General features: G+C 44.0%; 2 protein-coding genes across 2 annotated transcripts; one reads left to right on the forward strand and one right to left on the reverse strand.

Annotated features, from left to right (window-relative positions):
- Positions 1-1325: 1325 nt before the first annotated feature.
- On the reverse strand, positions 1326-5518 carry plpp6 (phospholipid phosphatase 6). Its single transcript, XM_070831867.1, has 2 exons — positions 4916-5518; positions 1326-1953 (listed from the first exon to the last, which is right to left on the reverse strand). Exons 1-2 carry the CDS (start codon positions 5406-5408, stop codon positions 1586-1588), a joined length of 861 nt encoding a protein of 286 aa, XP_070687968.1. The 5' UTR covers positions 5409-5518; the 3' UTR covers positions 1326-1585.
- Positions 5519-6691: 1173 nt separating this feature from the next.
- prdx6 (peroxiredoxin 6) lies at positions 6692-10754 on the forward strand. Its single transcript, XM_070832825.1, has 5 exons — positions 6692-6853; positions 8475-8631; positions 9373-9516; positions 9718-9864; positions 10420-10754. Exons 1-5 carry the CDS (start codon positions 6762-6764, stop codon positions 10543-10545), a joined length of 666 nt encoding a protein of 221 aa, XP_070688926.1. The 5' UTR covers positions 6692-6761; the 3' UTR covers positions 10546-10754.
- Positions 10755-11075: the final 321 nt, after the last annotated feature.

The following is an 11075-nucleotide window of genomic DNA, read 5'->3' on the forward strand; positions in this document are numbered from 1 at the left end:
TGGTACGATTCTTTCAAAATGTCAACTAATGAATAAATCTTGTCCATCTTGTCTGTGAGGCTGGAATTATTGCAAAAAAAGAGAGAAAAGTACAATGTCAGTGTCTTTGGGAAGATTGTTCACAGTGCAGAATTCTAGCATGCTGTCATTTTCATGAACAAAATTGCAAGTGATAATGAAACGGTCACCTACATAGGTCCAAGATTTACTACATAGGGTCATGACTGAAAATGATACAATCCTCGGTCAGAGTCGGAGATCATAATTGAACTTGGGGTATAGTTGAATATATTTCAGGTATTTACACATGCTTCCCTCCCCTGAGCTGTAGGTAGAGCCCCGCCACACCTGGTTCCATATTTGTAAAAGGTGTTCAGATTAGAGGCACACTGCCCAAAAACTCAAAAAAAAGCTGGGATAATGCTCGTGATTGAAAACTAAGTCACAGCTACTGAAAAAACTAAGCCCTTTACGGCATTACATGGGCAAAATTGAATTGAAAGAAATGGAAAATCTCTCATTGGTGTGGTGCTGGACTATGGGCCACTAACAGGTCAGTAAAACCAAATATGGATCATATTCTTCATCAGTTTGTTATGTAAAAAAAAAAAAAGGTTTGGTAGAAAAAAAGGTGCCGTTTTCTGTGACTACAACTCCCTTTTTTGCCCTTCAAATAAACGTCTTTAAGTTAACAGCAAGAGAAAAGTCCCATCCATACATATCTATGCCATCTGAGCCAAACTGTGATTATTGTGTTATTTTTCTTCAGTTTAGCAGGTTCTGTTAAGTGAATGGATGGTTGATTACTTTACAATGTAGATGACATGTTTTCACCGTACAAGGGAAACATTTGAACAATTTAGAGTTTGATCAAAGCAGTAATTTGGTGTTGAAATATATACATATATGAAATATACATTTTCTGTAAGTGAATTATGTTTGTGTGTGTCACCAGATAACGATGAGGTTAAGTGTGTGTATTCCATCATAGTTAATTAGTAATCAGCATTATGTGATGTGTTTTGGTTGACTATTACTGAAACAGTGATACTGGCAGAGAAATTAGAGTATACTGTACAGTCCAGTAAATTGGTGAACGTTGGTGTTTTTGAGGGTTTGGGTGAGACTACTTGAAACAATGTTATGTCTAATCCTATGTCCTATCCCATGTGGTCATGTGAAGAGGAAACAAAAGGTCTGTTTGCAAATTTGTGAGCAGTTAGTTAACTGCAGTTGCTACTGGACGCTTTGACTCTTGAAACAATTATTTCATCAGGGTTTGTGACTAGAGGAGCTTAGGAGTCCAATCTGGAGAAATCTTTTTGTCCTCTGTCTAATATGAGTAAAAGCCCTGTAGTATTTAGCACAGGCAGGCTAGACTAATCGTGTCAACCTTATAGTGAGCGCTGGAAGTGGGCTTTTGAACTGAAGCGTCAGATGAAAGAAAACGGTGACAGAGCTCTCTTCTCTTGTCAAAGTAGAACTTCTCTTGTAGATCACCTTAAGAGACAATAAGGTGAGAAGGCAGGTGCTCTGACAGTCAAGATTCAAACCGCCATCTGTCCTCCTCCTTCAGTCCTTAATATCAAACTAACTGTCCCAGCAGCCCTTGCAGGGTTTGAGGTGAGAGCCACAGCATCTCCACTAGGTTGTACTGGCAATAGCCCATCCAGAACCCAAACATCACATCAGTCACATTGTGTCTGCCCAGCAGCACTCGGCTCAGCCCCACCAGGCCGGCCCACAGCAGGACAAGGACCCTCAGCGGGGCAGCCAGCACGAGGTGGGCCAGCAGGAACCGCCCGCACATGGCGGCACGGGTGGCGTGGCCTGAAGGGAATGAGTAGCGGTCCACGGAAAAGGTGGCAAACATGTCCATGCGGTTGTGCGCAGGCCGACGCCGACGCACCACTGCCTTAACGATGGTGACCAGGACCAGGTCCAACAGGAGGCCTTGAGGGGATGAAGGGAGAGATTTGTTATATGTATAAAGAAACAGCCATGTAATCACAGTAACACAAAAGCCATTGACATACAGACCAGAGACACTTGAATTAAATATTAAGAGAGTGTGTCCCTGGTAGGACAGAAACATAAAGCAGAATGATGAAACATGAGCAAAATGATGTCACCAAAAGCTTAGTTTCTTTCACTGAGATTATCTACACAAATCAGAACATCTTTGGTGAAGGAAAGTGCCCACTCACAACCCAAAGAGTGGCAAAAATGGCTGCCTGTATTATGACACAGTGCATTTACAAAGCCAGATGTTTTCTTTGGTATTTATATGCATGATTAGCCTGCCTGTTCATATGGATGATGTTATCTGGACCAGAGCAGGCCGGAGAGGGGGAGATACATCCAGTTTATGGATTTAGTTAATATGTCTAGGATTTGAAAATGTTCTGCTTGTGCACCACCTGGTGGTTGTATTAAGACTGACACTATGGCACCAATGCATATCAATAGTCGTACTGCCCAGTGCAAAAGTTTATTGGTCCGTTTCACTGTTAGTAAATTGTCCAGATTAACACTTACTAACACTGATGATCCTGGATGGACCTTTGTCACTACTGTCAAAAATAGGTATAATTGATAACACTGATTATGATGACACTGCATTAGATGTTCCAGTTGAGCTGAGACATATTGAGCAACTTTACTGCATAATACATGTTAACTCATCACAGTAAGAAAAACACATGCTAATAGCAGCATTAACATACGCTACAGTATACAGTGCAGATAATATCTGGGCGGACAAACTGCTGCTTATATTTGCAGCTTATCTTTAAAAAAGGTCATCACTGCCGTCCACTTGGACCCAGTGGGCTTTTTTATGTTGTATCGTTGCATGGAGCACATAAAACGAGCAGAGCTGCAGCGCTGAAAAATTAATGCAACAGTCAGGCGGCACTGAGCCATCGCTGCTGGGAGTCCGATGAAAGGATTTCAGCAAAATGAACGTGCAACAGTACCTTTAATTCATTATTCATTATTACTGAATCAGTCAAATGACTGCTGGTATAACCAACACGGGCAGCTGGCTCAGATGTTTAACTGCAGCCTGATTTGAGTGCAGTATTTTGTCTATGACTCCTAAAGAGACAGTGACTTCCTTTTTACAGGCATTTAATCATGCCAAAGTGGGACTTAAATGCTTACCTGATCTATGAGCACAATCATGGCTCTCTAAAAACAGCCCTCTCGTGGTTTATAACAGGTTCATCGACATTCAGATCGACACCGTCTGTGCAGAGGACCAGAGGCTCTCTGTCTAACACCAGGCACTCAAGAGGGTTTACTGCTAAATATTCAATGATCACTGACAGATTTTTGGTAGCAAAATAAATTCTTTATCCAATAAGACAACTCCTATTTTACATGGTTAAACAAATTTAATCCCGCTTGAAAATGCAGCTTTTACCACGACCATCTTATTAGCAGTCATAAAAAAGCATCTGGATAGAATAGAAGATCAAACATACAGCACTGTCAGGGTTTCATGACATAAGCAACGAATTTCATTAGATTTCTGATAATATGCTAACTTGTGCCGCACTAACAGAAAATGATGAAAAATATTCATCACAACGTGCTAGAGCCAAAGGTTGCATCTTCAGAATGATTGTTTTGTCCCAACAACAATCAATTATCAGAAGATATTCAGTTAAGAATGAGATCTGAGAAGCTGAATCCTGCCCCTCACAGACAGGCAGACTTGGGTTTACCTGACTCATAACTACCTGCCGCTTGTCATTTCAATCATCCCACATCCAAAGAAAATCAAGTCAAACATCCAACTGAGTTATGTTTATGTGTAGTACACTGCTAATGTGGGCTTGTGTTACTGGGCAAATCAACCAGACCTCTGAAATCATATCTGAAAACTGCCAAACACACACATCCTCCTCCCCAAACAGGTACCAATGCAGGATGTACAAACCGGATGCACTTGCACACTTATGGGTATCAGTGAAGAAAGGTAACATGAGAAGAGCCTGTTGGCATACAGGACTTGTTTTAATTACTTAAAGATTTTTACTGGCTGTTAACTGGCTTAATCCAGATAAAAGCTGCATTAGAGTTCAACGCTTTGCTGCGTCTTCGGCTAATTGCAGGCCAGTGTGAGCATCAATACAAGTCCATTAAAGTTAAAACCTGTGGCACATCTCTTCTTCAGCTCACCGTGCTTTACTCAGGGTGGGACCGTCCTAATGACGACAAGACAGCAGAGACATTTGGTGATTAAAGTGTGGCGTGCTGGAGAGACCTTCATTACACCTGACACTGGTCTACACCTTCATTACCGTATATATTTCCCTCATGAGGTTTCCCAAAGAGTCAGCGAGTCGGGCTCAGGATTATTCAGAGAGGGCTACAGCAGCTGACTGGACTCCACTCTCTGACAGGAGATGGCACTTCTTTCTACATTTAACTCAACATAACAATTTGCACGTCCGCACTAAATCAGAAGCATTCACCTGATTGTTAAGTAACATATAAGCTGACTGACACTAGTATGCAAAGACAAAGATTATATGAAGAATGGAAGGGGAACTTCACACGGGGATGGATAACGACGACAGATGGCCTCTACAGGTGAGAGCCTGCCAGCACTGATGGAGAAAGGTTAAGGGGATCATGGGAGGTGGGAGCGCCTGAGAGGAGAGCTGCGCATGGCAGATGAGAACAATGAAGGAGCTGGGTGTGTGTGTGTGTGTGTGTGTGTGTGTGTGTGTGTGTGTGTGTGTGTGTGTGTGTGTGTGTGTGTGTGTGTGTTGACACAAATGCAGCTCAGTGGTGCGTAAAAACATGTCTGCACAGGCTTGGGTAAAGATTTCTGTGGGTGTATCCTCCCTCTTAGGGTGAGGAGGAGGGTGACACACGGAGGAAGACAAACAGAGTGATTTACCCATGAGGAGGTTGAGCATGACCTCTTGTCCTGCAGCACTGTCACTCTTGTACAGACAGTAGGCGGTGCCAGCCAGCCAAGGGATGCCATGTCCCGATATCTCTATCAGCTTCATTAAGGGGCGCACGCTGCCCCAGGACGAGTCCTCGCAGGCACACACCCCCAGCCGCTTGGACAGCCACAGGTCGATGGCGAGCAGGGAGCTGAGCGCGACGCGGAGGAGGGAGGGGTTGAGCCGTATGCCGTCCTCGTCTGGCGGACCCTGACCGCTCCCCGAGCCCGTGGACGAGCTGGAGCCCCGGCGCCGAGTGGGGCTCTCGGAGGCTCGGAGGCGGGCGGTGGTCGGGTCGGAGCCCTGCCGCTGGAGGAGGTGCGGCGGAGAGGAGCGAGTCAGCGGCTTCGTCAGCGACATGAAGTCGTAGCGGCCGTTGGAGCTCCCGAGCACCGGGCTTCCTCCGCTGCGACCGGGGCTTTTAGCTTTAGGAGAGGGCATTTTGTCTGTCAAGCTGCCGACGTACAGTTTGTGGTGATGTAGCTGCACCTCAGTGGTTAATTTTCCGCAATGCTGTCGCTCCTTTAGCTCATCTGTTGGACGTTTCACGATTCATATCACGTCCAGTGACACTGAGCTGAATCGCCATATTTGTTGTTCTACTCGCAAAGCTACCTGGGAAATTGTGTTTTTCAAGAAATTACCACGTGATCGGTTTGACTCCCCTTTGGCGGACACTTGGCTAAAACACCCCAGTATATCGACCCTAAAATAGAAATATAATAAAAAGAAATAAAAGAGTCGGGGGTGATGCTTCCCTGACTTTGTAGCCTCCTTCAGTAAGACTCGTTCTGTTCCTTGGTGAAAATGATCTCTTTGTTTGATGCTGTAATATTTCTCACTTCAGAAATGCTTTAACAGATAATAGTGTTATTTCATGTTCTTTCTGTCAGCAAACTCTGTCAATACTTACTGACTTTTCACTAAACTCAACCCCATTCGTTCCTCTTGAAAACATGAATAATTAAGAAACAGGTCACAAACATTTAGCAAATACTCACTAACTGTCCTAAACAGCAGGTGGAACAGGAGTAAATGGTGCATTTGTTTGGAGACTTACAGCAGCAGATGTGCACTAGTGAGTATTCAGAGCAGCAGGACGGTGTGTGTGAGACAGACTCTAAACAGGTCCCATGGTCATTGTAACGTAGGAACATATCACAGCGTGACCCTTTTATGTGTTTTAATATTTTTGGAGCTATGTGGCATGGAGGAATAAGATGTATACACTATGGATGGACAGGTGATACTTGTTAGTATCAGTTGTTTTTGGTCTTTTACTTCGATTTATTGACAAAAAGGACAAAACTGAATATTACCAGGTTTATCCTTTAACTTCAGAGTCAGTGTCCAAAGTCCTTTGTTGGAAAGTAGTTTCACCGCACTTTAAAGTTGATGTTTGTTATCTCCCTCCCCAGTAATAAAAAAATGCATGTTAAAGTTTAACTTTTGGACTGAAATGTCCTCAGTGATGTCTTCCATCATATAAACTATGATCTTATTTTTCACAACATACAAAAGTACTTTATCTGTTGGGTCAACATCACATTCACAAAATCATATTTCTTCGTTTTCTACCAAACTATCTTTGTTATGTAATATGCTGAACTTCTGACTATCTGTAGAAACACTTTTTGTCTTTTTGACTGTTCTCTGATTGGTCGATGAGCTACGTAACGGTAGTTAGCCCCGCCCACATCCGGGTCCTCCCACGTGTCGCTGATCACTACTGACCAATCGAGCAGGCCACCCTTCTTCTTCCTCTGGCGTTTGGACTGCGGAGGAGAGCCGACCATGCCTGGACTTCTGCTGGGAGACGAGTTCCCAAACTTCGAGGCCGACACCACCATCGGCAGGATCAAGTTCCACGACTTCCTGGGCAGCTCGTGAGTGCGCAGCCTTCCCGTTCAGACATCATCACACTAACACATTAACGCTTTATTCTGAGTTTTCAACAATCCCAGTATCAGTGCATGGTTTAGGTGAGCCGTGGCCGCTGGTTGTGCTGTAAAAGCCTGCAGGCGTCTCGGCTGATCAACGATTAATTCTGGATACGAAAACCAAGGCGCGTAGTTTTATGGAGACAGCAGGCCTTTGACCGCGATTATCATACCAACTGTCATGCGACACCTCCTTGTTGACACAGACAGTGTTACACAAGCATGACCACGTTGGATTGTTAAAAGCACTCACTTTGCTTCTCTCTCTCTCTCTCTCTCTCTCTCTCTCTCTCTCTCTCTCTCTGTGTTATTCTCTCTGACCAGTTCATTAGTGATGTGTAAGCAGAGTCAGGACAAGGCCTGCATTGTTTGCTCTATGGGAACCTGGAACTGTACACCCCCTGTTGGCGTCCTCTCTAATGTCTGCCCTTTTAGTCTCAGCACAGAGAAAGTAATACTAGTTCATGTGTTGGATTGGGTTGGACAAAGGTAGAGTGTGCGATACTCCAACAACTTTACTTCAACATGAATAGCTTTATGTTTTCAGAATAATTATGTAATCCCTAATCTAAACCAGGACATCTTCGAGCCTCCTTTTGATTTTTTTTTCTCTCTCTTTTTTTTTTTTTTGGCTCTTATTTCCTCATTCTGAGGGTTGGGCACACAAAGTGAATGAGCAGATATGATGTTGCAACAGTGTCCCTGACCCTAGTTTCCAAACAGACATAACCTGCTCAAATTGATTGCTGATAAGTATATTATCAACATAAGGAAACAACCCAGTTCCTGTCTTCCTGGCTCAGCAGGAATAGATGTTGGGCTGTGAGAGGCCACCATGTGTTGTAAATGTGTTCTAGTTTTAAGGTTCGTTATGTCTCTCTGCAGTGGCCAAGTGAAAAAGTTGCAGCTTAGCCCACAAGTCTCAGCAGAGCAAGACACAACGTTTTTCAACACATTCTTCTTAGAAACAGCGTCAGTGTCCAGAGTTTGTGCTGCTTGAACAAACTGGGTCTTGATTTTAATCAGGGCTTCTGGTGATCAGCTGATCACAGCGTCTGTGAGGTGCAAAGCTTTTCTCTTGCCTCTACCTCATGTGTAGGTCACATTACACACACACACTGAACCTCAAACCACATGAGGCAGAAAACTCGTGATTCCAACATGAATTACTCTCTAAAAATGATCAACAATGTCAAATGTTGCATGCTTGACCAGCGCTGTTTTTTTGCAGGAAAAGTCCCGTCCGTCTCACCCTCCTCCCCCTTCTTGTCAAATACTTTTTCAGCACACCACATCTGGATCTTGAGCTCCAGTCTGGCAGATTCAGACACCTGTTACTTCAATCTGTAGCTGGAATTTCCTCTTCTGAGACTAAATGTTCTCTATCTCTCTCTTTTTATAGCGATTTCTTCCTCCTCTGTTGTCTCAGTTCCCACTGCTATTGCATCAGTCTCCTCCTAAATTCTAGCCCATGTGCAGCGAAATGGAGAAACGTGGGTACATTGAGACATTCGTGCACAGTCACAAGGGGTGGCTTGAGATTTATATCTTTTGTTTTGCTCTGCAGATGGGGCGTCCTGTTCTCCCACCCGAGGGACTTCACCCCTGTCTGCACCACCGAGCTTGCCTGTGCTGCCAAGATCAGCGAGGAGTTCAAGAAACGGGGTGTGAAGATGATTGCTTTGTCTATCGACAGTGTTGAGGATCACCGCAGCTGGAGCAAGGTTCGGGGTGCACACACACACACATTTACTGTTTAATAGTGGTGTGTAAGAGGTGAAAGGATTATATTTATAATTACATTTTCAACTTGATATGATTGATTTTTTAAAATGTAATTAAATTGTAGGTCTATGGAATTGCACTTTATCTGTCAGTAAAGTTAACCATAAACCTTCACTCTTGGCTTGCCTCTAACTCTGAATGGCATTGTGATGGATATATACTGGAAACTGAGCAGTTGGATATTCGTGGGTTAATACTTACCCTCAACACACATTGGATTTGCTGGCTTCTAACTGGGCTGCTACATTACAACAACGCCCCCTCAGAAAGGGTAGTGATTGGTCCAAGGGGGAACGTTCACTGGTCCAAGTGTTGGTGAACTGTGATGTTTTGATTTTACAGCAGTAACACCACATCCCTTCCTGCCAAAAGAAAATTAGATAACAATAAACTTTTCGAGCCAAGTGTTTTCTCTCTTTGCCCTCCCAGATTATTACTAATATCTGTGGGGCAAATGGTTATGCACAACACCACAGCCATGGTGCCTGAGCATGTAGCTCCTGGCCCTTAAAGTTATAGTTGTAACATGCCGACCGAACCACTGTTTATGGCTCACACCAGAGCTCAAGGTTAAAGGTCACGGTCACTCGTCATGGGAGAATGATTGATGGACTCTGGGTAACAACATTCACACATTAACAAAGGTGTAAAGGCTGAATGTGACCCTTCTCTCTGTGCAGGATGTGATGGCATTCAACAGTCAGGGTGACAGCGCTCTGCCTTTCCCCATCATCGCGGATCACAAGAGAGAGCTGTCCGTCCAGCTGGGCATGCTGGACCCCGATGAGAGAGACAAGGATGGAATGCCCCTCACCGCTCGCTGCGTAAGAAACCCATCCTGTTTTTTTTACACTCACCCACTAATGGACATATTTTGTATTACATCAGTTCATAAACAAAAGGCCAAGACAGGAGCATGATCCAAAATAACAGATGCAAAATGGCAGTAAAGACGCCTTGTGGGCGTATTTATCATGAAAGAAGCACACTCTGGTTGACCCTGCATCATCTTAACCCACTTTTAGGTCTTTGTGATTGGGCCCGACAAGAAGCTGAAGCTGTCCATCCTCTACCCTGCCACCACAGGGAGGAACTTTGATGAGCTGCTCCGTGTTATCGACTCTCTGCAGCTCACTGCACAGAAGAAGGTGGCCACACCTGTCGACTGGAAGGTAAACGGTTAAACCGTGTTTTCATGCCGGTGATCGCAGGAAATGAAATGCATAGACGAATGCTGTTATGACAGTTGATTTAACTGTGCACACGTCAAACGCATACAGCAAAATATTTGTGTCATTTAGCCAGACTGCAGATAGCAAATGCATCTTCAGCATTTAATCCTTACAACTCCTCATCATCAACTTTAGTATCAGTGCCAAATATGCTGGGAGCTCACCATTTCTGACTACACAATAATATTGATGATGATAATAATAATAATAACTTATTTGTCATGCTTTACATTCATTTAGCAGACATGTTTTTGCAAAGTGACTGACAACAACCACAATGAAGCTACATAACAACAACAGCCAGATGTAAAAAATGCTTAAGTGACTTCCTTCCAAACAGTTTTTGTCTATTTGACCCAATTTTTAGCCGGGACACCGAAGACGGTCACCAAAAGCCCCATGAGGATGCTGCATAATTGCCATTACAGTGACGGCCTCCTCTAAGACTTCAGTTAAAGCCTCCGTCTCACTCTGTGCTTGTCGTGTCTCTTTCAGCCTGGTGACAAAGTCATGGTCATTCCCTCGCTCTCTGACGCAGAAGCTGCCACTCTCTTCCCCAGCGGTGTGACCACTAAAGAGTTGCCCTCTGGGAAGAGATACTTGCGCTACACCCAGCCCTGAAGAGACACTAAAGACTGTGTTCCTGCTCTAGTTTGCCACGCTTTAACCTGGAAAAGTGACCTGGCTGATAATTCACACACAGAACTGATCAGAAGCATAGATGCACTTATCTTCGTTATTAGTCAAGTCCAGCAATGAACACGGAGTATCTGAAGTGTCAATGTACAGTGCCTTGTTTACCTTCATTCAATAAACACACATTTCACACATGTCCCCTTTGAATCTTTTCACATTGTTTACAGTCTGGAGGAAGTTGTTACAAAACTTCCTCTGCTATGACTTACTGTACCACTAGGTGTCCTTCTACAACCTTAAACAGAAATCTCAGCACACTGCTTTTGCTGTGGCACCGTATCATATCAATAGGTGGCACTATATGCACATGGAATGACCCACTGGTATCCTCTGACAGCAGTTAGTGTAAACAGTGTAATCTGCTCCCAACAATGGCAGTCAGAGGGAGTGGTGCCACATGTACCGAAGTGACTGGTTTATTCACATTAATTAAAAAAGAAGACCGGCCACATTAA

This window comes from Pempheris klunzingeri, chromosome 6 (assembly GCF_042242105.1).
Source record: "Pempheris klunzingeri isolate RE-2024b chromosome 6, fPemKlu1.hap1, whole genome shotgun sequence".
NCBI classification, from domain to species: domain Eukaryota; kingdom Metazoa; phylum Chordata; class Actinopteri; order Acropomatiformes; family Pempheridae; genus Pempheris; species Pempheris klunzingeri.

Excerpts from the sequence above, each read along its gene's own strand:
- plpp6 (XM_070831867.1), bottom strand. The coding sequence starts at position 5,408 with ATGCCCTCTCCTAAAGCTAAAAGCCCCGGTCGCAGCGGAGGAAGCCCG. Across the intron at positions 1,954-4,915 it reads CATGCTCAACCTCCTCATGG|GCCTCCTGTTGGACCTGGTC; the intron begins GTAAATCACTCT and ends CATCCCCTCAAG.
- prdx6 (XM_070832825.1), top strand. The coding sequence starts at position 6,762 with ATGCCTGGACTTCTGCTGGGAGACGAGTTCCCAAACTTCGAGGCCGAC. Across the intron at positions 6,854-8,474 it reads CACGACTTCCTGGGCAGCTC|ATGGGGCGTCCTGTTCTCCC; the intron begins GTGAGTGCGCAG and ends TTTGCTCTGCAG. Across the intron at positions 8,632-9,372 it reads ATCACCGCAGCTGGAGCAAG|GATGTGATGGCATTCAACAG; the intron begins GTTCGGGGTGCA and ends CTCTCTGTGCAG.